Raw genomic sequence first — 23,574 nt, 5'->3', positions numbered from 1 at the left:
GTGGTTCCAAGGAACTATGAGCAGCTCCCTGTCAATGGCAGTGTTCCCCTTCTGCACCAGACAATCTCCAGGGGCTCCTTTCTGCCAACAAAGAAGAAAGTAAGCTAAGTCCTCCTTAATACCACCTTGTGGCAGCTTCTCCTGGGCCCAGTCTCTGGCCAGAGTGTTGACCTGGGACAGAGGAGCCCATCTCTGTCCTGGGTCCACACATGGAAACTGCTGAGTCGTGGAACTCAGGACTTTGGAGGCTCCAGTACCTCATCAGTACCTGATTTCTGATGACATTGATGGAGTCAGACTCCATCTCAGTTGCCACCCAAAACCCAGCTACCATCTCTGAAACCAGACCCAGAGAGCAAATCCCTGAGGCAACTGTGGAGTTGAGGCCTGATGCTCTCAGTGAGCTGCAGCCCTGCTGGAAGCATGGAGCTGGCACCACAATAGGGGCTCCACACTTGTCTGGGAATGATGATTGGAGAATGCTGCTTCTCATAAAGGGTATGGCCTGGTAAGTTTCCAAGAATTCAGTCCCGTAAAGAGTAATGGTGCCAACCCAGGTATGAATTGAAAGTGAAAAAAAAAAAAAAAAAAAATCACTGCAAACCAACAGAAGTCAAGAAAACTGACTTCTTCTCACTTCTGCTTTGTTTTTATTTTTTAAATAACAAATACCGATTCATTCAAACAGCAATTCCCCACTTTTCCTATTTCCACTTTGGGGGATATTCTGCTTTACAGGGCTGCTATAAATACAATGGGTAATTTGTGTATTACTCCCCAGGTTTACTGTTACTGGGACACTTTTGGGTTCTAGTTAATCTCTTTATTATTATTTTTTATAAATTTTTAGCTGCAGGTGGACACAAAACATTTATTTTTATGTTGTGCTGAGAATCAAACCCAGGGCCCCATATGTGCTAGGTGAGCATTCTACCACTGAGCTGCAACCCCAGCTCCTTCTTTTATTGTTTTTAAAATAGTAAAATATATACAAGTAAACTTTACCACATTAATCATGTGTAACTGTGAATATCAGTTGTCATAAATACATTCATATTGTTCTGCAACCAAAAACACCAGCCAACCCCAGACCTTTTACATCTTACAAAATTGAAACTGTCTTCTTGCTCTTGATGAAGGCCTTTCACTTTTAAATTCCAATCTCCCTCCTGCCCTCCAGGTTTTACACCTGGCTCGCTCTGGTGACTCTTGATGCAGGAGAACCAGGGCAGACCCTCACATTGGTGTGGTTTTTCTGGGATCACACCATCAGGGGTAAGACCAGTTTAGATTAAGAACTGTGTGAATTTTGCAGTTGTAATTGTGAACTCATTTCCAAAACACCACCACCAGAATTCCCACCGAGAGTTCTGGCTGCTTTCAGACATATGGAGATCCAGATTTTGGAACCAATTTGAACTCACAGAAATACCCACCAGCCCATACAACATGGGGTCCCCAGGATGCTTCTGTCCACACTTGAGACTTCAGGTACCACGGGGCAGTGTAGCTGAGAGATGACAAGGAACATGCTGCCCTGGTGAATTTCACAGCAATGCTAAAGAAAAGGCCCCAAGAGTGGCTTTTCTTTCTGGCTCATAACAACTTGTACATCATGATTGTTACTATATCCACAGGAGGTGAATTGTAGTCTGGCTTCTTCCTTGTGCAAAAGGTTTCCCAACTGATCACTGTTTCTGGAACTCAAGTCCCCACCCTTCCTCTTGCAATTCCTACATGACAGGTCCCAGGATTGTGCAGTGAGCTCAGTGAGCCTTAAGTTCTTGATTATAAGGATTCTGGAGTGTAACTTCAATGTTTCAGGAGCCTGGAGGTCGAGAACCACATTAGCAGGTGCCTGTCCAGCGACCTACACACAACAAATTTAAAGAGTAAATAGTATAATAATCCCTTGCATTTGTCTGCCCTGCTCCTCCCCCTCTTTCTGTTAACTGAACACCTTTTTGGGGATATCTGCTCCTCCCCATTATTGGTCCAGAGTAGGGGAACAGGAGCCTATCATAGGCACTGTGCCTCCAACCACTGTGATTCTCACAGGGATGGTCACCAGACCCAGGCTGATACAGAGACCTTCCCTGGAATGTTGCACACAAATGCTGTGAAAGGTCAGCCCTCGTTTTCTGTCTGCTCTTATGCCCTGGTGATGTGAGTTTCCTTGAGGTAGAAAAGCTGAAGCCAACTTTCAGATTGGAGATGCACAAGAATACAAGGTTCCACTCTTGAAGGCAATCACAATTTTTATGCTGCTATCATATTTTTTATGTGTAGTTTTAGTTTATTCATTAATACATCACTTCTCATTACAAAAGTGAACTATGTTCCTATAAGCACAGAGACAATCATCATTACCATTTTAGTACTTTTCCTGCTTTCCTTCTTATTTCTCTGCCCATTGTTCTTTAAATCGATCTTGAGATTTTAATCCAATTATGTTTTTGTTGCCTCTAGCATTTGTCATGTATGCGTACCAGGCTGGTAAGTCCCAAATTTCCTAGCCTATAGCCAGGATACATGTAGTTTTTATTTAAGGAACAGCAGGAACACAGGTATCTGCTGGTGAGGGCCTTCTCTTGCTCCTGGTGCTAATCCCTGTGTCTTGGTATACAAGTCACAAACCTTCTGTTCCTGTTGCCAGGATTAAAAGATGTCATTTGATTTATCCATTCACCCAAAGAAAATGAAGGGTCCGCTGTATATAAAAGTGGGAATAGCTCGCTTCTCCCGCCCAGTCCCTTCCCTGGAACCCACAGTTGAGCTGTGGCCGACCAGTACTGAAACTATGAGGGCACAGCAGAGCTGCGGGCATAGGCTCCTCCCGCCACTCCACGCCCCAGTCCTGCCTTTCTGACAAGAGCTAGACTTTGGGATTCTTGAGGATATTCAGCTATGCAGTTTTGAATATCCTTTCACCATATTCAACATGAGATAACATTCTTAATGATTATCCTCAGCAGGACAGAGAGGGTCTGGCTAAGTTACTTAGTGCCTGAAGAATTTGCTGAGGATGCTTTTGAACTCAAGATTCTCCTGCCTCAGACTATCCAGTCCCTGAGGTTACAGATATCAGCTCAGAAATAGATAGAGGCTTTCTGTCCTGAGGATGCGTAACTGTAGCTGGCACTGTAGCAGGAGACTTCGTGTGATGATGGACCTGGGAGGAAGACAAGGGAAGAAATAGGTGGCTGCTGTTGCAGTGTTTGCCATTGATCCAGAGGTTTGCCAGCCTCAGATTCCTGCAGGCTGCCTGGGCCCAAGCCAGTGTGCAACCACACAGAGTATGAGGAAAGGGAGCTGTGCCTGTTCCCTGTTGCTCCCTTCTGGTCAGCACACCCACATTCAGCTCATCAAATATTAGGAGATGTGGTTTTTTATTCACAGTCATCAGAAAAAGAATGACATGAATTACAACACCCAACTTTTCAGATCTGAGAATGTTTGACATGCCAGGTGTCATGAGGAATCAGACTTGTCCTCAGAAGTAGCCCAGAAAAGTAAAAGCAAAGTACTTATGCAGAAGGCTGTGCTAGCAAATCAGGTCTGCAGAGCAATCACACCTGGGTGTGCAGTCCACATGCTTTTATCCCTAATGCAGCTCTGATCCTTGACCTGATGAAACAAATTTAGGGATACAATTTATGCATTTGGCTAATTGGGATATTTAAAGAAATATACCTTGAGTTGTCCCGCAAAAAAAAAAAAAAAAAAAAGTGGGAATAAATGTGAAAATTATCTGAGCTGCTATTACTTCCCTATGCCACAGCCAGCATTAGTAACAAGTAAACACCTCAGCAAAATGGATTGTTTTCCAACCTCTGGGACTTGAGGTTTAATGGCTTTCTGGGTTTCAGATTGGTTTGTGAGTTGTTGGTAGGAAAAACCCAACAAAGAAAGAGAACTGCTTTTGAATGAATGGAAAACAAATATAATGTAATAAGCAACAGTTTATTTATAAAAAAGAAAATAAAAGCAAAAAGAAAAACAAACTTATTCTTTTATGACATATTATAGATTAAGTAAAAATACCAGTATTAATATATATGTATATACATAGTGCATATATATATATACAGATGATATAACATTAACATTACATGCTTCTCAGGACAGAAGAATTAGGACATGTTCCCTCATCAATTTAAAATTCTATCACAATGTCAAGTCACTGAAAGAAAACGAGCTTCCTGTATTTTCTCTTTTTGACTTCAAGTACAAGAAGTTATCAAACCAGAATCTAAATGTGGAAACCATCTGCTATCCACCAACCACAACAGACTGCCACAAATGATGAGTCAGGGATCTTCTGAATTCTTACACAGGTCTCCACAACCCAACAACTGTGTCAACCTTCTACCTGAGATGAAAGGGGATGAAGAAGCGTGACAGTTTGTAGGTTTCATGTGCACATTCACATGGACATTGCAACAAAAGCAAAGTGGACAACGTTTTCTTAGAGCAACAACACTGGCTGTGAAATCACCCTGGAGGAGGATTTCATTGTCCCCTTTCCTTGCTAAATGATACACAAACAACCCCCCCAACACCAAGAAAATAAAAACAAAAACAAAAACTCAGGGCGAAGCACCTCTGGCGATGATCAGCACACAGCAAGGGACAGAGAGGTAGCGTTTCCTTGGTGACAGCGCCTGGCTGACTTAGATGATTTCAGACACACCCTCTTCTGCAAAAGGCACTCACATATTGTCTGTTTATAAATCATACAGAGGGATCCAAGCATGGGAGTCTCTCCTACAAATATAAAAGAGATAAGCTGAGGAGCTGGTATCACAAAGAAAAGAGTGTAAGAAATATGCATGGTGGATAAATGTGCACTTTCCTGTCCTTTTCTCTTTTTTAAGAACATCAATAAAGTAGTTTAAAAAATCTCATTGAAAAGCTCAGAATTCCAATAAAATTATTGGTAAGAAGCAAGGTACTGGAGGATGAGAGATGGAGTCCAAAACACTGATAGGATGGACACTTGTTTTTCAAGTGGCCAAAATGAAGAATGTGTGGTCTGCCCTCCTGACTAGAAAGACCATCCCCAGACAAGGGATAGGTGAGGGGGAGGGAGGTGGAGACAGGGAAACAGGCAAAACAGGAGGGAGGGAGGGCAGCATCTTCAGAGCATCTTCAAAAGGTGGGTGCGGGAAGGAATGCCCCAAGACCTCCACTAGAAAAGATGACCTGCATCCCTTGCTTCTGAAGTTGGAAGAAACCCTACCCACATCCAGGCTGCCTTCACCGGGACACCACAGAGCTAATAGAATTGTAAGACGTTCCGCTATTGCAGCTTGACGCATAGGCTTCCTGGCCATTGCCATCCAGGTTGATTTTGAACACAGAGGACGCCTTCAGTAAAAAGTCTGCTGCATCCCTGCGACCCAGCTCCCTCAGTTTGGACATGAGGATGCCCACAGTGCTCTCAGGGTAGGAGGTCCATTCCCGTAGCAGGGCATGCACTGGGCTGGGGAGGAAATCCCTAGAGGCCCCAGTATTGGTGTTGTACTTAGCCACGAGGTCTGGGAGGCCCAAGTTCATGGCCAGAAGGCACCAGTCCTTCCCCATGGGGTCAGGTGGATCCAGCAGGCGACTCAGTTTCCTTCGGGTCAGGAGGTTCAAATCGGATGCGTGGATGTCCATGCCAAGACTAGCCTGTGAGTACACGTCATGACACCCAAAGCAGGTGATGCTACTGAAACTCTCCTTATACCCACCCATGGTGTTCGTCAGGGAACTCTCCTTCAAGGTCTGTGCACGGAAGAAGTCTCGTGGCTGGTAGATCATAACGGGCTCATGGTGCTCCCTCAGCTGCTGCGGGCTCAGGTAGTGCTTCACCGTCAGCAGCCCTGGTAACGTGGTGGCCATGACATTCTCGATGGTGCTGCACACTGAGTCCAGCAGCAGGCAGCACTTGATCTTCTCCGTCTCCAGCCCACGCACCTGTACCTCTATGCCTTGGCCGTGGTTGACCAGCAACACCAGTAGCTCTGCCCCACGGTTGGCAATCTTGCAGCCGCTGACCCACAGGCGAATGTCCGCATCACCCTCTGTGCTCTGCTGGTGAATCCACCGGCACAGGTTCACCTGGACTTTGTGAAAGATGCCACACGGGAAGGGGGTGAGATGCTCCACAGGGACGATGCGCACGCCACCATACACCATCACCTCATCCTCCTCATCTGTCCAGGAGCGCTGCAGGTTGTCTGTCTTGATCAATGCAGGGACATCTACCATGGTCCCGCTGCTCAGGTCACGGGCACAGATGTCCATGGCATCCAGGATCTGCAGTAGTTCCTCCACATCGCTATCGGGTACCAAGCGCTGGATGTCCTCCATGGTGTAGCGGCCCCGGTAATGGTGCAGGGCCCGGGGAGTTTCCACCGAGAGCAGTCTTCCCAGGACATTGGTGCAGAGCCAGCGGGGATCCAGGAGCAGCACGTCCTGCACAGTTTCACTCTGCATTATATTAATCTGTCAGAGGGGGCAACACAAAATCACCAGCAGGAATGGAACCCAAGGCAGAGCCATCTGTCACTAAGACCACAGAGAGGCGTAATCCTAGAGAGAGAACCCTGAGCACACCTTGGAAGAAACCACCCAGGGCAGTTCCTTGGATTCATCTCTAAAATAATGATACCTCCCAAACATACTTGACAACATAAGTAAGAGGGATTCTGAGAAGCAACTACCTTTGAATATCCAAAATAAGAGGAGAGATGGCAATCAAATTCTGCAATTGGTCATTTTCAACTGGATACTGAATCCCAAAATAAATACATAAATGAATTCAAAAAATCCATAAGAGCAGTTATTGGGAAAAGTAAAGAGCCTCCGAATAAAGACAGCATAGCCTTACTACTATCAAAGTTGTGTTTCTGGAATGTAATCATTTATTAGATTAGACTATGTGGGAGAATATTTTTCTCTTTGGAGTTACAGGTTAAATTATTTTAGGAGTTCAATGTGTCAATGCCTGTAAAAGAAATAGGTAAATGAACAGAGGAGAAATCCAAAAAATAGAGCAAAATATAAATTGAGGTGTAGAGTACATAAGGGTTCATGGCAGTATGGTTCTACTTCTCTCAACTTTTTTGAACTTTTTCAAAAATGAATTCAGAATGTGGTATTAATATACCTTTATGTAAATTTTAAAAATACTTCTTAGAAAGGGTCTGGAAAGATATGCCACCATGATAACAGCTCTCCCCAAAAGAGTAGAGGAACAAAGAGAGAGTGAACAAAGGGGACTTCAGCTCTATAAGTCATGTTCACTTCTTCAAGAAACCAAGTCAGGCTGGGTGTGGAGGTATATGCCTGTAATCTCAGGCACTGTGGGGCCTAGGTAGGGTGATCACAAGTTTGAAGTCAGCCTGCACAATTTACCAAGACCCTCACCAACTTAGTGAGACCCTGTTTCAAAATTAATGAAAAGGGCCTGGGATGTAGCTCAGCAACAAAGAAACCCTGGGTTGGATCCCTAGTACCTAATACCAAACAAACAAAAAGCAAAATGTGGAAAAGAAAGAAATACGACAAAAAACAAAGTCACTGTTCTCTTAAGAGAACAGCTACCTTTCCTCGGTTCCTTCTCCATTCTAGGATAGGGAGTGCTATGAATAACAGTGATCAGGGTGGGCTTCTTCTTCACAGGGATTTCAGACTACACCTTTGGCAACAGGTGGACACCTCTTCCCTATTTTGGCTTAGACTTTTGAGATTCCTTCTCTGTTTGGTTCTGTTCAAAATGGAGTCTTAAACTGACCATTCATGGCACGGTCATGACATGCGCGTGACATGGCTGCCAAGAAGAGAGAGTCGATTTTCTGACTTTTAATATTCTCAAATCACTTCTGGCTATTAATATTCAGAATGGCTACTCCTGGCCCAGACTAGCTCATGCTGTCTCCCGATTTTCACAGGATGGATTCCCTTCCTGGAAATGGGCTCAGTATGCAATTAGAACAGGAGTTCCACATTGCACCACAGAGCTGAATGTCACACAACTAAGAGTTGAGACTTCCACTTTTCTGTCATTTCTAGCAAGCATCACTTGCTGGGATTCTTGTGTATCTCAAGTTATGAACCTATTTCTCTGTCTTAGCATCTCCAGACATCCTCTCGGTAAGGACACCTCACTATCTTTTCTCAATTGTTTGTCAACTCCATGATGTCTCCCCACACCATAGGAGCTGCCATCCTGAAGACTGCCAGGAAGATGAAGAAAGTACCAGGTGCCCAAGGAGGGGACAGTAGAACCAATCACCTAGGGCAGGGGCCCTGTGCCCATGATCTAACGGGATCTGGAAGACAAAAGGAATCAAAGAGAAGAGCAGCTGCTGAGGTGAAGCAGATGCAGAGAACTGCACTTGTTAGAAATCACTTGAGGCTGTAACAACAACACTCCTGAAGATATTGTGACTAACTGGGCCATTTCCACTCTGCTACCCCATGCTCATGCATATGTCAGGAGCTGGATCATGGGACAGAGATGAGGTCCCTCAATCCCTTGAGGTCCCCTTACCTCGCCCGTGCTGTGGAGCTGCTGTGCGATGTGCCTGAGGTCCTCCTCACTGGCCAAGGGGTTCAGCTGGTCCTGCACATCATACACGAACTGCTGCAGCGACATCAGCTGATTGGGCCCATTGAGCTTCCTCCAGGAAGGCAGCGTGGAGATGATTTTCTCACACAGGTGAGTCATGGGAGGGCAGCCCTACAGGGTGCAGGTAAACCCAAGTTAGCAGAGGGTGTTATTACGAGAGGATGCCATGTATTCCTGAATGCTTCACATACCCTGGTGAATGAGTTAGCATTTTGCTGGTGGAGTACAGGGGCAATTAGTGTTTTAGTGCACCTACAAGAAAATCTATCCAATATACAGTTGTATAGAGGTATTTCAGCTCTGTCAGTCACTTGAAGTACATGGCGAATCTTCACAAATGTTTTGGAACTGTGGACTCAATCCATCCACTTGAGTTCACCAAAAGTTTTACTCACTTTTCTTCCCTCCTTCTTTCCTTCACTCATTTTCTCACTCACTCCCTCATTCACTGGTTAGTGACTATGTCAGTAGAGCAGTGGTCACATGGTGAACACACAGAGAGGGAAAGACATTCATGGGAACTGTTGTCAAAATGTTATTTCACTTCAGATTCATTCTTGCTAATTGACTTGAAATTGACTTTTAACCCTGAAGTTGGTTAAACAAAGCAGCCCATGTTACAGACTCATATAATCAACACACCATCCTAAGTAGACACCACACAAGAAACACTGCATTGTGAATTAGGCATCTGTCTCCAAAGCATATTTTTTGTAGTACCTAAATTCTATTTCCTAATCAAAAAAACCCAAATTCTCAGGAATAAAGTCCATTTATTGGGGGGATGGGGATTCCTAGCTGCCTTTCCTCAGGAGTTGAGGGTGATCAGTCTGCCCTGCAGCTGATATGCCACATTTCTGGTCAAATTTTCAAGCTCCCTGGGGAACAGAGGCCCTGATCCTGACCTGGGGGGGTGATGGTCCCTTCACAGGCTACTACTTGTTTCCAGCTCACTGCCCACTGGCTTCCAGTACCACATTCCCAGAGGCCTGCCACCTGCTGACTGTGGGCAGACCTTGACAGGAAATTGAGCATAAGTGAGGTGTGTCTTCATGAGAGGAGAGGTTTCCTGAGGATTCTGAAACCCTGACCGGAATGAGAGCCTGTTGCTAGCTGCTCAGGGTTTTGGAAGGGGAGATCAATCAGGAGGAGGCCCCACTGCTACAAGGAGAGTCTAGACTCAAGCTTAGCAGTGGGGACATTCCTGAGAGCAGATTATCATTTTTCCATTTTAGCATTTTTTCCACTTAGCAGGTTTTCCCATTTCTTACCAGTTTTGGAGAGCTTTTTGCACATTCTGGATAAATAATATTTTATCTGTCAAGTGCACTGAGAGTATTTTTCCCTGTGTCAGCATTTCATTTTTTAACTTTATGATTTTTTTGCCATATGTATTTTTTAATCTTTGTTTCATCCAATAAGAATACTTATTGGAAAATGTCTAGGGTTGTTTTTGCCTGCTTTAAAAGTCTTTCTCAATCCCAAGTTATTTTAAAAATACATTCTCCAAAATTTCCATTCAAGATATTTACTGCTTTGCATTTGCACACTTAAAAGTTTTAATACATTAATTTTCAGTATCTATAGTGTGTAGGATAGTTCAGTCTTTCTTTCTATGCAAATAACCATTTGCATACGATTATTATTAAGTAAATTTTACCCCAACAAATGAAAATAATATTTTTTTGGGTTATGTTTCTATAGTTATTATGATTTATGTAAACATTCTCTGGGCTGTTGGTTATTGTTTAGTTATACGGCCTCTATACTATTTTTTATTTATTCTTTCATTTTAAGACAAGAATTTCTACCCACTTCATCCCATATAGATACTAACTGGAATTGTATGAAATTTATGTAACTTTGCAAAAAGTCAATCATTTACTCATATTTTACCTATAACAAGAACAGAATCTCATTCTACTTATTCTCATCTAATATCATATCCTTCAAAAAATTGTTAGTAACTATCTTTCTACTTCTCTGACTTTTCTAATCCTGTCTCCAGTTTATTTTGTTAGTGAGTATTTTTCTTCTTTTCAAGAGTTTTCTAAAGATTCCAAAATAAGGCACTTTAGATTGCTTTTATAGCTTGTAAAAAGAAATTTTATATTTCGACAAAACATGAAAACTACAAGAATTTCATACACTCTGAAGTGGCCCACCTTTGCCTATTACAACCCTCCATCTCCTACCATTTCCTGTATCTCTCTCTTTCTGCCTCAGAGAAATAGGATGGTAGAACCACCTCCCCATCCCCACGCCCGGCCCCGGGACAGTTCTGGGACAGTGAAGTCATCCCCTGAAAACCAAATCAACCATGAAAGAACAGCACCCTGCTTTCTGCCTGTAACAGCAAAGGTTGGACCCAGGTCCCTCCACGGTATACTCACCAAAACGATCTGACTCCGAATTTCTTGCAGGTGATTCCGAAGAACTTTTATGTCCTTAGAGCCAGAAGCCCCGGCATCCAGCACAAATAGCTTATTTGAAATGTGAAGATCGTTCCCAAACCTGTGGTGACACCAGGAGTTTGAATCAATCTCTCTTGGTCTTTTCATGGAGTGGCTGGGTTCACACTGACCTCAGAGTCTCATAGAAGGGAAGAAAAGTCCTGGTGATCTTGCAAAGTCCCTTCTGTCCCTGCCTGGTTACACTGGGTGCAGAGGTTTGGGAAAAATGGCATGCATGTCTGCAAATACAAAAAGCAGCCTGGGGTTTCCACACATCAGCAGGAGCAGTGTGGAAACTTGGTACCTCCTCCTGAGGCAGGAAAGGAGTGGTATGTGCTCACCTTTCAAGTGAGAAGAAGAAATGCTCCTGAAAAGTGAATGGACTAAAAATAAAGGTATCATTGTATATTCTTTTCTTTAAGGAATGCTGTAAGATTTGAGATACTAGCGTGTTATGTAGAGTCAGTTCAAACTTTTTTTGATGTAATCTGTTCTAGTTCAGATGTGGTTTGTGTACCAAGGGTTCAGCCAAGGGTTCAGGCTTGGTCCCCACTGTGTTGATGTATGCAGTGATGGAAACTTTAAACCTTGGGGCCCAACTGGAGATGATTAAGCTTATTAGAGTGCTCTTCTCCAGAAGGACAACAGAGTTTTCATGGGATTCCAGTTAATTCTCATGAGAAGATTGTTATAAAAGAGGGAGCCTGACTCTGGCTACCTGTTGCAACAGACAATTGTTCCCTCTCCCAGGCAATCCCTCTAGGTTGCCATTTGTTATGATGTGAAACATCAAGGAAGGCTTCACCAGAGTTGGTGACATGGTGTTTGGATTTTCTTCCCCAAAAACTATGTGTTTACAAACCTCTTTTTTCTTTGTTAGTTGCCTTGCCTCCGATATTTCATCACAACAATGGGAAAAAACTAATACAGACTCTTAAATAAAAATGTACAGATTATCTCTGACCCTGTTCATAATCATATCTTATACATAAAAGGTGTACAAAAGAATACTTGCCAGGAAAAGCACTCTGATGTATTCTATTGGGTTCCATTCCTTCTAATTCTGTCTCATTAGAGAGAGTAGGACATGACTCCCTGCATAATTTCATAACCCACTAATGATTTATAACTTAGATGTTGAGAAATACTGATTAGTGCTGTGGTGATAACTGTGGCAGGGGTACCCTGAAAGCTACAAGAACCAACAGAAGTGACCTCTGGGCAATGGTGCTGAAAGGTATGGAAGGAAGTGACATGGCTATGTTCTTTTATCACGTACTCTAATTTGTTATATGTGTATTCATTGCTTTGTTAGAAATTAAAAATACAACAGAACAATCAAACAAGCAGGAAAGGCCTTTGATTCCTCCTCCTGGGTCCCATGACTTATTGTGGTTCCACACTCCTGATTCAGTTCCTGAGGTAGGAACTCCAACTCCATGGCTGGAGACTCCATGCCACCCCTCACCTGTTCTTGATCTCTTTCAGCAAGGAGGTGTCTTTGTCATATCCAAACTCTCCTCCAGCTGGACGAGGGACATTCATGATGTCAGCATGAGTGGCCACCAGGACAACTCGGAGTGGGTTCTTCAACTTGCCACCGAAGGCTAGGGTCAGAAAATAAGTCTTGTCAGGAGGCTTACTCACCTGACTCTCCTGCCCAGGTGAGGGGCCTCATGCCAAGCCACCTTTCCAGGTGATGTGCAATCTGCCCACAGACTTGAGGGTCCCATGCCCTCTGTGCAGTGCAAACCCTAGAAGGCCCCAGGCCCCAGGCCCAACCAACAATAGATAAGCCCATTCTCAGGGCTCCAGGAGGGGTCTCTTCCTACTGGTGAGAACCCACCCCATCACAAAAGTCAGATTTTCAGGGCTTCCTTCAAATAGCCCTTGTTGGGTGAGGGAGAAGATTTTACCTCCATCAAGTGGGACGCCCTTCACAAAACCAAGAAAAGTTCTGAATGCAGCCACACCACAGAGAAGGTGCAGGAGCAACTCCCTGACACTCAGATGGTGCCTCTCACAAACAGGAGTGTTTAAAAAGAAAACAAGACAAAGGAGAAACAAAGGCTGAAGGACCAGCACCCTGAGGGGGATTCAGCCCCATTTATTTTATCATTCTATGCTTTCCTGGAAAAACACAGTGACCACTTTTTTCCAGGAAAAGGTGTTTTTTCTGTTGTTTGCAACAAGCAAAACAAGTTGATCCCTTTTCTTAAGGGCTCCGTGGACCTGCAGGATGAATGAAAGTTCATCTTTACTTACAGAGCCAACTCTGATGAATTAGGGACCTTTTAGGAATAGAACAGGAGCTATGGAAGGAGGATTCCACTTTGCACCCAGCTAAAATGACTGTGGTTCTTAAGCATAAAAGAAGTTAGAAATGGCATTCAAGGAGTGGCTCAGAATTGGGCCTTTGAACAGAAATTTGTGATCATGGGACAAAATAAAAATCTCCCCGCAAAACCCAACCACCAGGTGGATCCCAGGAAGATTCAGAGAGTGAATGTCTCCTAGTGGAACAGAAGAAAGGGAGCCACAGCAGTGGGTCACAAGTTGCAGGGCCTGCACCTTTCCCTCCCCTGGGTGCAAGGTGAGAGCAAGGGCAGGAGTAGAGTTGGCAGGATGCTCACTCACCCCTGTGGCTTAGCTCACCTATGGGTTCTTCAACTGGGACCAGAGACTTCAGGAAACTGAGCCAGAAAATCACTTGGTTCAGCTGGATCTCATAGGGTTCTTCTAGACTAAAAACGATGACATGGATGGATGTGGGATCATTTGCAGCAAAATAGTCATAGCAGCAGAAGTATACGGGATTTCCAGAGAACTCCCACACGCTGAAATCCCCAACTCCTACAGAAGAATAGAAATAAATAGTACCAACCTGAAACATCACCAACTTCAATCAAAATGTTTCTGGGCATTTGAGGAATTCCAGAAGGACTGGTGATATCTGTGGCATTCATATGAACATGTTTGCACCTACCTAGATGCAGATCCACACATGCAATCCTTACATGCCTAAATCATGTGTACCCATCTGCTTTTCAAATTCTATCTGATTCTCTTTGTCTTTCTTCCTAAATACGTTCAATATCTATCTGTATCTGCATCATATCTACTCATGATACCATGGAGAGGCATAGGTGTTGTATGTGTGCACCTAGATTCATGAATGGCAATGAGTGTGTGCATATATATGTACAAACACACACACTTTGTTTTTTTTCCCTTTAAAGATTGGTGTATAAAAATAGGAAAGGCACCAAAATGTTCCTACTGTCAGCTTACACAGAAGCATAGACAATATATCCATGACACAGATTAAGATACATGTTCACAGACATCTTCATCTTTACCAATACAGCTGACTCTTGAAAAAAGAGTCAGAAAGCAAACTTCCCCCTTTGTCCCAAAGTTCCAGAGAAGATTAAATGAGAGATGATGTAATATGAGATTCTATGTCAATGAGAGAACATGTCAGAAAAGATTCTGTTTCCTGCAATAAGTATAAGTTATATTGGCACAAGATAGAATGCAAAAGTCACTATGAACTATGCAACATTAATTTTGGTTTCACAGTGACCAAATGACCCTCCACAGTTGAGGGACCTATTCATGCTGATCAGAAGTGAGCAGGATTCTACACACAGGTGTACAATTTAGAATGAGTGACCAGTTTTGGATGTGGAAGATGTGGGGACCTGTGAAGAAGTGAGTTGTTTCAGGAGAGGGTCAGGCAGAGGTCAAAGGCTGGAGAGGTTGCTTCTCCACACTGAGGCTCTGGGTGCATATGGTTTCCCTGGAAGTTTCTAGTGAGATTCTGACCCGGAGTTCCTAAGTGACCATCCAAATACTTGGTCCTGTTACACCCCTGCCCTGCACTGACAGATGCCTCTGAGATGATGCCATCCACCCCAAAACCTCTGGAGCTGTCTAGGAAGGCCCTAATGCTACCAGACTGGAAAGTGCATTCCCCTAATGTTCTGCCTTGGTGCTTACTCTGAGTCAAATCGTTCTGTGATACATAATGCTGTCTTACAGCCTCCCCTCGGAGCAGAGGTTACCCTCTTCAAATCTGGCAGCTCAGGCCTAGTGTGGAATGTTCTGGAACAAAGAAACACGTTCTTTTTGGGGGACCTGACTTGGAATGGGGCTGTAGAGAAGCAGGGGAGGGTAGGGGCAGTGGGGCACAAGGACAAGCTTCTCCTCTCTCTGTACTGCCAAGGCCAACTCTATTCTGGGTAACTCAGAGGACACGCAACTTTTAATAAAGAGCAAATGCACATGGACTTTAATAATTGGGGCCAATGGTTCTCAAAGTGTGGTCCCTAGACTAGTAGCAACAGCCATCTCTAGAGAACATTTGGATGCCATATCTCCTTTGGACAATACCACCCAAGGACTCAAACCCTAGGAGATGCCCAGTTGTCTGGGTTGTCTCAAGTCTCCCCAGGTGATTCAAGCACTGATTATTCTATTTTGCAGTGGGTATAGGAGAACAGGGCCTACACGAAGATCTAAATTGCTATTTTCAGAAAACCTCCCCATAGCAGACGCTATGTCAGGTTCTTTAACATACATCAGCTCACAACATCCTCACAGCATTTTTATGAGGTTGTATTGTTAAATGGTTCCTGCAGTGGAGGCTTGCTTCCCCATCTGGTGGTATTAAGTGATAGAAACTTTCAAGGGGTGGGTTATAGTGGAAAGTGAACAGGTCATTAGGAACACTGCCCTCAGAAGCAAGTAATACTGGTCTCATTGAGTTAGCTCCAGTATAAGTAGGTTGTTATAAAAGAGTAAGTCTGGACCCTCCCTGGTTTCCACTCACCATGTTGACTGCTCTGTTTTGCAGGCACTCCTATCACGATGTCATCTGCCATGTTTGTGACACAGCTAAGGGGGTCTTCACCAGAGGTCAAACTGATAGGGGCCACTTAATAATGAACTGTAAGCCTCCAGAACTACAAACTAAATTATCTCATTTCTTTATAAAGTACTCACTCTCAAGTAATTTGATATAGGAACAGAAAATGAAGTTATACAGGAAACTGGTTCTGAGGAATGGGGTCATTTCTATAACCTTACCTATAAATGTGGTATTTGGAACTGTGTAATGGGCAGAGGCTGGAAGATTTGGGAAATGCAGGCTAGGAAAATCCTAGAACTATGTAAGCAGAGCATTATAGGTGCTTCTGGAAAGGGCTCAGAAGATGAGGAGACTAGAATGGAACATTAGAAAGAAAGGTCATCCTTATTAAGAAGTAGCAAAACTTAGCTAACATATGTTCAAGCTAGAGTTTTAAGAATGGTGAAAATTTAAAGGACCTAAGATGTATAGAAGAGGACACTGCCAAACAGCAAGCATTCAGGATGTAACATGGATATTATTGGCCACTTTCAGTGATTTTGAGAACTGAGAGCAAAAGCAAGCAGGACAGAGATATTTGGAAAAGTCAAGGCTGCCCATGAAAAAAGCAAAGAAATAAAAAACTTTTGGGGAGAGAAGACTACAACCCAGGACTGCATGCTACAGATTAGCATAGATGCCAAACATTAAGACAATGAGGAAAAGGTTTTGAGCTTATCTCAGAAATCTTTAAGGTTAATCCTCCCATCACAGGCCCTGGGGCCTACAGGGGTAAATGATTTCAAGGGATGGGTCTCAGGCACTCACCATAGACTGCCCAGTGCTGCCTTAGGACTCTGATCTCTGCTTTATGTCCAAGTACTTTTTGGCTGCTCTAGCGATTATTCAAGAGGATCTAAGTATGGCTCATACTCTGCTGGAAGCAGACACTGGTGGCAATCACAGAAACTTCATAGAAGGCTTGGGAAGCCAGGAAGAGGCTTCCCCAAGGTGGAGCCATTGGAGAGGTTCTCTATTAGAATGCCTCGAGGATTTATGGGGTTGAAGCTGCAGCTTGGACCATAGGAAGGTAGAGCTGCAAGCCTCATACTACATACTACATCAGCTTCGAAGAGCTGCAGGCTCCAGTGTGTAGCCCCAGAGAGTAGCCACACAGGCTAGATCATCATGCCCTGAGCCCTTGGAGGCCCATCCCCTTCTGCAGTTTGTATAGAATGCTAGCCTTGGAAATTAAAGATTTAATGTCTGACTTACTAGTTTCAGTCTTGTTTGGGTTGATTACTCCCTCCTACTTTCTAATGTTTTTCTTTTTGGAATAGGAATGTTTACCTTATTCCTGTTCCACCAATATGTCTTGGAAGTACATAACTTGTTTTTTGATTTTTACAAGTTCATAGCTGGAAGGGGGTTGGTTGCCTTAAGTCTGAGATGAGACTTTGAACTTGGACTTGTGGTGGAATGAGTTAAGACTGCAGGAGTAGTAGGGATGGAATGACTGCATTTTGCACTGGGAGAAGGTCATGGACATCTGCTATAATGGAATGTTATATAATGGATGTGAACAGGTTTTAGATGTGTTTTGCCCCCCAAAGGTTCATGTGCTGGAGGACTGGTCTACAAAGTGGCAGGATTAGAAGTGCTGGGACTTTTAAAAGAGGTGGGACCTTTGAGAGGTGAGGCCTAGTGGAGGATGGTTAAGTCAGTGGGGTGCTGTCCTTGGAAGAGAGTAATACTAGTCTTTTGGAACATTAGTTTCCATGAGACTGAGTTGTTATAAAAGGTCAAGATTGGCTTCTCCCCAGAATCTGGCCCACCATGCAATTGCTCCTTTTGTATATACTCCCATCATGAAGTCATTGCCATGAAGTGACCCAGTGAAGGGGCCCTCAACAGAGGTTGAACCAATGGGGCCACCAGAAATGTGAACTAAATATATCTCTTTCTTTTATAAAGTACCCACAATTGGGTATTTTGTGTGTGTTTTTGTTTGTTTGTTTATTTGTTTGTTTTGGGGGGGTGCAGGTGCAGTGGTACACACTTGTAATCCATTGGGTATTTTTATAGCAATAGAAAATGGACTATTATAGCCCCATTTTGCAGTTGCAGACATGGCTCAGGAAAATTTAGTAGGCTGTCCTAGGCCACATAGTGAGTTAGAAGATATTTCAGATTCAAATCTGGGTGTTTAACTCTGAAACCTTAAGCTCTCAACCTTGGCTCTAAATTGCCTCTCACAAGGCAGGGGACTCCTGTCCTAATGACTTGGGACAAACCAGGAGCCCTGCAAGTGATTTGCTCATTGAAGGAAATCTTTACTGGGTAGACTTAAAGCTTTAGCTCCTTGGAAATGCCTGAAAGAACATATTTAAAATTTTGCCTATGGAAAATTTTAGCATTAGCTAAAACTCTAGATGAATAAACTCACAGTATTAGTTTCCACTGTAGATGAATTCAAAAGTAATCTTTCTCTTACTTGGGTGTGTTTTATGAGATCTCCCATCTAAGGGGGTGTTCAGTTCTAGTTTTAAAAAGGTATTAGTAAACTTATTACTAATAAGTTTACTTATTAGTCATTTATTAAGCATCTACTATGTTCAGGTTCTTTGTTAAGTGCTAATGATACCCTCATGCTTAATTTTACTCTTTAGGGATGTTAGCCAGGCATGTTTCAGTCTGGGTCCCTTCCAGCTGAGCTTCTGTTATATTTTATTATGGTTGTGATAGACACTGCCTTGTACAAATCCTATTTGGGGAATAACTTAAAGTCCCATCAAGGAGAAAACTGGTATTCTTTTCTGGGGCCTGGTGAGGTGTACCATTCAAATAGGCATTCTGGACGTCGATGGCCTTGGTGGACTGGTCATCAGTCGAGCAGTGCGGGTGATGGGATGGGGCCACGAACACCTCTAGCATCCCTTTTGTGAGGCCCGGCTCGAACATCATGCTGCGGCTCCTCACGCTCACGTTCTCACAGCCAGGGTACAGGTTGTTGATGCTCACGGAGACTGCAGGGCAGAAAGGAAGGAAGTGAGACCTCATATAGGGCAACATGTGCATTTGTTCTGCCCTCCCAGCCTCGCTGTATGTTTCCCATTTCTGAAACATTATTCTTGCCCATCTCCCACCTAGGCCTCAGGCTGTTCTAGGTACTGCTGTGTGGTAATGCTGCCCAGGGAGGTTGTGTAGACATTCTCTGTCCACCCACCTCCCAGACTCCTCTTCTGCCTTGTTCTATGACCTGAGAGGTTGACCTTATAGACATCTTCCAGGCTTGCTTCTTGCCATTTGGTTTCTGGAGAGGAACAGTCAATGGGAGGCACAGGAAAGGCAGGAAGAAAGGCCTGGGCGTCTCCTCCCCTCTCAATTCCTGATGCTTCTCTGATACTAGTTGTGTCTCCCTCTATGACTCTGAACAGAGCCCCAACATCCCCAGTCTCTCTTAGGTTCCTGCCTCTTGTATGTTCAGCCCTACAGTGGTAACAGGTTCCCTTTCTTGCTAGTCTCTAGGTACTTCACCACCTCTTCCATGTTTCCTGGAGTTCTGTCCATGACTGCCCTCTCCTTAAATTTTTGCAGGTATATTCTCCCCTAGGACCTGAGGGACACAGATGAGCACCACTCTTGTACATGAAATTATTTTAGGTTGAATGCAAAATGATTTTAGACAATGGTATGCCATAGCATTAAATAACACTAATCACACAGCAAGGAAGTTTTAAAAAACCTTTTCAAAACATACAGCAAGTTTTAATGTCCTTTGGTTGCTCTGGCAGCAAGTCCTAATCTGTGGCATTGAAGACTTTGGCATCTTTTTAGTAAATGCTAATCTTATTTTTCAATGGAGAGGGAGAAGGCAACAGCTCACTGTTTAACCACACTGTTGTTAACGGCATTTATTTTTACCTGTGTGGTGGTTTCCCACTTATGGCAAGGAAATTAACTGTTTCATGTTCAAATTTTAATGTATTGTAATAGGTAAAAAGTGAGTTTAAAAATAATTTACATAAAAATAATGGTAGCAAAGCAGGTATGGGGTGTGGGGGGGGACCAAAATCTGTGTCCCCTTGTGTATAGGTTTAGAGCCTGTGCTACCTTACTATCACCACTGCTTGCTGGCCTGCCCATCACTCTGTTAGATAGGTTAGAGGGAAAGGGCAGACATCGGGCTTATGAACCAAGAAAATTTCAGGAGTCATAACACTGAAACAGTGGGGAACCTTATCTAAACAGGCAAACATTTGGGAATGAGATGTGGAATGCCTAACCTTCCCCAAGCTGTACAGAATTGTATTCCCTTGAGGGAATTATTACTTCAAATCCTGGGGACCTAACTAAAACAGATATATATCAGGGAAGTCGGATCTGTTACAGCTAATTATAACCCCTTGAGGAGTACCATGGTTTCCAAAAAATACTGCATCATTATCTCTTGCAACCAGCCCTCTCTTATTATCAAAACTATGTCACAACCACCTTGTCAACCAAAACACCAAGACCCTCCCAAAGAAAGTTTGCTGAGGGCTAACTAAAGAGTAAAAAACCAGTTAAGGGTGGACAGGGAAATTGAGGCAAAAACAAAGGACTTAGTTTCCTTAAAAACTCCAGCGCTGGGACCACCTCATTGTCCTCTCTTCGAGGCAGTTCATGCAGTCCCTATGTTGTATGTTACCCTCACTTCTCACTCTCTCTACTAAACTTTTGCTTACTACCCTGTGTTTTGCTGGAATTCTTTCATGGGCTTCACAAGAACTGATATCCAAGGACTGCAGTGGCTGCCCCAGCTCAGTGCAGCAGGCCCCAGCCCCATAACAACTCCAACACATGGTAAAGGCAGAAGTCATCTGCTTCAGGGTTGAGGATCAGGCCCTAGCCCAAGGTGGGTGCTCCATTAGTATTTGGTGAACGCATGCATGGGGGGTAGGTTTCAATGAACAGAACTGCACCACATGGTACCCTTGGTTCCACAATTGGTGATGGCAGGTACTAAAAGTTACCAAAGAAATAACCATTTCACCTAAGTAGAATGACTTTTTAAATTGGTGATCTAAATACAAAAGCAATTCCATATTTAGAGACCAAAGAATTAAGACTCAGGACATGGGTAATGGGAATAGCCAAGGGAAAGAGCAAGAAGGAGAAAAGGAGACAATGTGAGGCTTAGGTACAAAAAAAGGAGGAAGGGCAGTAAAAGGGGTAGAGTTTGGTATACGTTTTATTTTGATTATGACAGTATAACGCTTGGCAAAAAGGAATGTGAGATGAAAATGAGATGACCCACCCCAAAGGTCCACATCACAGTGTGTCTTCACACCATCATTAGTTCAAATGGATGGGCTTTGGGATTCCCAGGATTGGGTTTGTCATTCACCCTGTGCCCTGACACCTATGTCCAGGATGACCATCTGTTAGGACCAGACCATATACAGTGGTCTCTGGGCTCATGCTTGCTGAGGGCTGGCAATATTTGGTAAGTGGTCATTATTCCTGCACTGATAATTTTCTTGAAGAATATAAAAGGTCAGGGTAGGGTGGAGACATAATATGATTAAAATAATAGCTTATAGGGGAACATTGAAATCAGAGAATTCAAACTTTAAAAAAATTTTTGGTAATTGCTGCCCCACAGTGCTAACAAGAGATAGACCCCAATGGAGAACCCATTTTGGCACCAGGGTCATAAGAGACTTCCTTAGCATGCTGCTCTCTAGTGAGGACAGGAACAATCTCTCAGGTGTTCCTCCCATGAGGTTGGATATTTTCCTCCATGCTGCAGGGTCATGACTCAACAGCCACAACCCTCAGCGGGCAATTAAGCTGAGTGAAACATGCAGTAACCAGATGCAAGTGTAAGCTTTATTGGAGGTAACGACCCTGTGTGTCAGGCAAGTGTATGAACTCAGAATCCTGATGACACTTTCCACATTAGGGGCTGAGAATCTGTGAAATGGAAATAATATAATCTCCCTGCCTTTATCCCTTCTCTAGTACTGCTGTGATCAAACAGTGGAATTCTGAGAGTGCAAGGGCTTTAGTAGGAGGCTCAGCAATACTGGGAGCTGCTGTGAGCAGGGCCAGTCACAATCCACACAGGAGAAGGCACACCATCTCCTATCTCCTGCCTTGGAGCTCAGCTTTTGCCTCTAGTGTTTTCATAAGAATGGCAACAGCAAAGAGTCAAAATTCTAAAAGCAAACAAACTTCTTGCTGTCCAAGTGAAGGACATATTCCCATATGGGCATCTCTCCAACAGAAAAGAATAAGGACTGACAATTCCAGGAAAAGTCAAGAAGATGCAGCATTCTGGCCTGGGAGAGAGGAGAGCATGACCAGGCAAGTACAGCCGTGCTCCTGAGAGGTGACAGTGCTGTTGTTTGTAGAATCGGATGACCTCCCTGGAGGCACATGCTCAGAGGTGGCCTTTCCTGTGGTGTCTATAAAGCAATCTCTGCTTCTGTTCCTAGCAAGCACAGTCCACTGCTGAAGCCCAGTTCCCCACCACTTGCACTTATTGGGCCTTAAACTTGTGCCTGGCTCAGCTATTCAGAGAATGTCCTATTCTGTTGATAAACAGCTGTGAGGATTGGAGGTGACCATGATCTGTGCATCCCAGAGTAGTCAAAATCTTCTCTTGGTCCAGCCCAAACCCCAGATGTGCCTTCTGTGACTGCTCCCTCAACTTGAGCCTGCAGGTGCCCCCACAAGGGCATGCTAGCCCTACCAGGACAGGACCAGGAGATAATGTGGGGCCCATGGGTAAAATTCCTGCCTCTCTACCAGCTGCAAGCAGGTGCTAGATTTATAGCACAGGAATATCATTACTTCTGGGACTGTTTAAATAAATACTCTGCCTACCCCTCTGGGGCAGATAGGCCACTTGAGCATTTAAGCTGTCATGTATAACTAATTAGAACAAATTTAAAAAATACTATTGGTGGGGGGGAGAAACAGCAGCAGCTATAGATGATATACCTCTTCTGCTGTTGTCTGGGCCCTCCCTCCCAGAGGCTACCTAACTTGGCAGACCTAGCTGGGTCCAGTTCAGCTCACACACTGACCAGATGTGACCTTAGCTCAGAGGTCCCACACTCCACAGCATTCCTGTCCTTTCTCCACTGATTTGAAATATCATTGTGGTCATAGGGTAGAATTTCATACATAAAGTCAGATGTCTACATCTCATGTTCTACTGGACTCCTGGAGTTGGGGTGTGGGTGGGGACCACTGTGAGCCTGTGTCCTCAATGAGTAGCTGTCTTCCTCCTCCTCCCCATAATCACTGTAAGTCAGGAAGGTAGAACTAGTAAGGCCAATTCTTCCAATTTTTCACATGAAGTCAAATACTCAGGTTTTTAGGTGAGATCTCGATTTAAATGCTGTGTGCTAATTCAATTTTATCTCTTCTCCTTCCTAACTCTGAAGAGAACAGGCCAGGACCACTGGTGGCTATTGTTCACCACAACTAGGCAGCCAACACCTTTTATCTCTAGGCCTTGGGTTACTTTTCTCTGAAATGCATTTCTGATCTGACCTCTTAGAGTCACGGAAATTCAATGAGATGATCCACATGCAGCATCTGGAGCCCAGGTTAGCATGACCCTTGATTTTTGTCTCCCCAAGGAGCAGCCACCT

At 43.9% G+C, this 23,574-nt stretch overlaps 1 protein-coding gene across 6 annotated transcripts in view; it reads right to left on the bottom strand.

Annotated features, from left to right (window-relative positions):
• Positions 1 to 873: 873 nt before the first annotated feature.
• Positions 874 to 23,574, bottom strand: part of Dapk1 (death associated protein kinase 1) — a 200,739-nt gene continuing 178,038 nt past the window's right edge. For 3 of the 6 annotated variants that reach the window (XM_047524289.1, XM_047524290.1, XM_047524291.1), the window contains exons 21-26: positions 18,763 to 18,951; positions 13,729 to 13,926; positions 12,542 to 12,680; positions 11,014 to 11,134; positions 8,543 to 8,731; positions 3,978 to 6,492 (exon numbers count right to left, since the gene is read on the bottom strand). In XM_047524289.1, coding sequence (XP_047380245.1) covers positions 5,260 to 6,492; positions 8,543 to 8,731; positions 11,014 to 11,134; positions 12,542 to 12,680; positions 13,729 to 13,926; positions 18,763 to 18,951 — 2,069 coding nt within the window. In that variant the 3' untranslated portion in view covers positions 3,978 to 5,259. Of the gene's footprint in view, positions 1,871 to 3,977; positions 6,493 to 8,542; positions 8,732 to 11,013; positions 11,135 to 12,541; positions 12,681 to 13,728; positions 13,927 to 18,762; positions 18,952 to 23,574 lie in introns of those variants that run through there. The other 3 variants (XM_047524293.1, XM_047524294.1, XM_047524292.1) reach the window with 3 other exon arrangements.

This window comes from Sciurus carolinensis, chromosome 14, assembly GCF_902686445.1.
Source record: "Sciurus carolinensis chromosome 14, mSciCar1.2, whole genome shotgun sequence".
Classification (NCBI taxonomy): Eukaryota; Metazoa; Chordata; class Mammalia; order Rodentia; family Sciuridae; genus Sciurus; species Sciurus carolinensis.
Note: the sequence above shows the minus strand (reverse complement) of the source record. Positions and strands in the feature narration are given on the sequence as shown.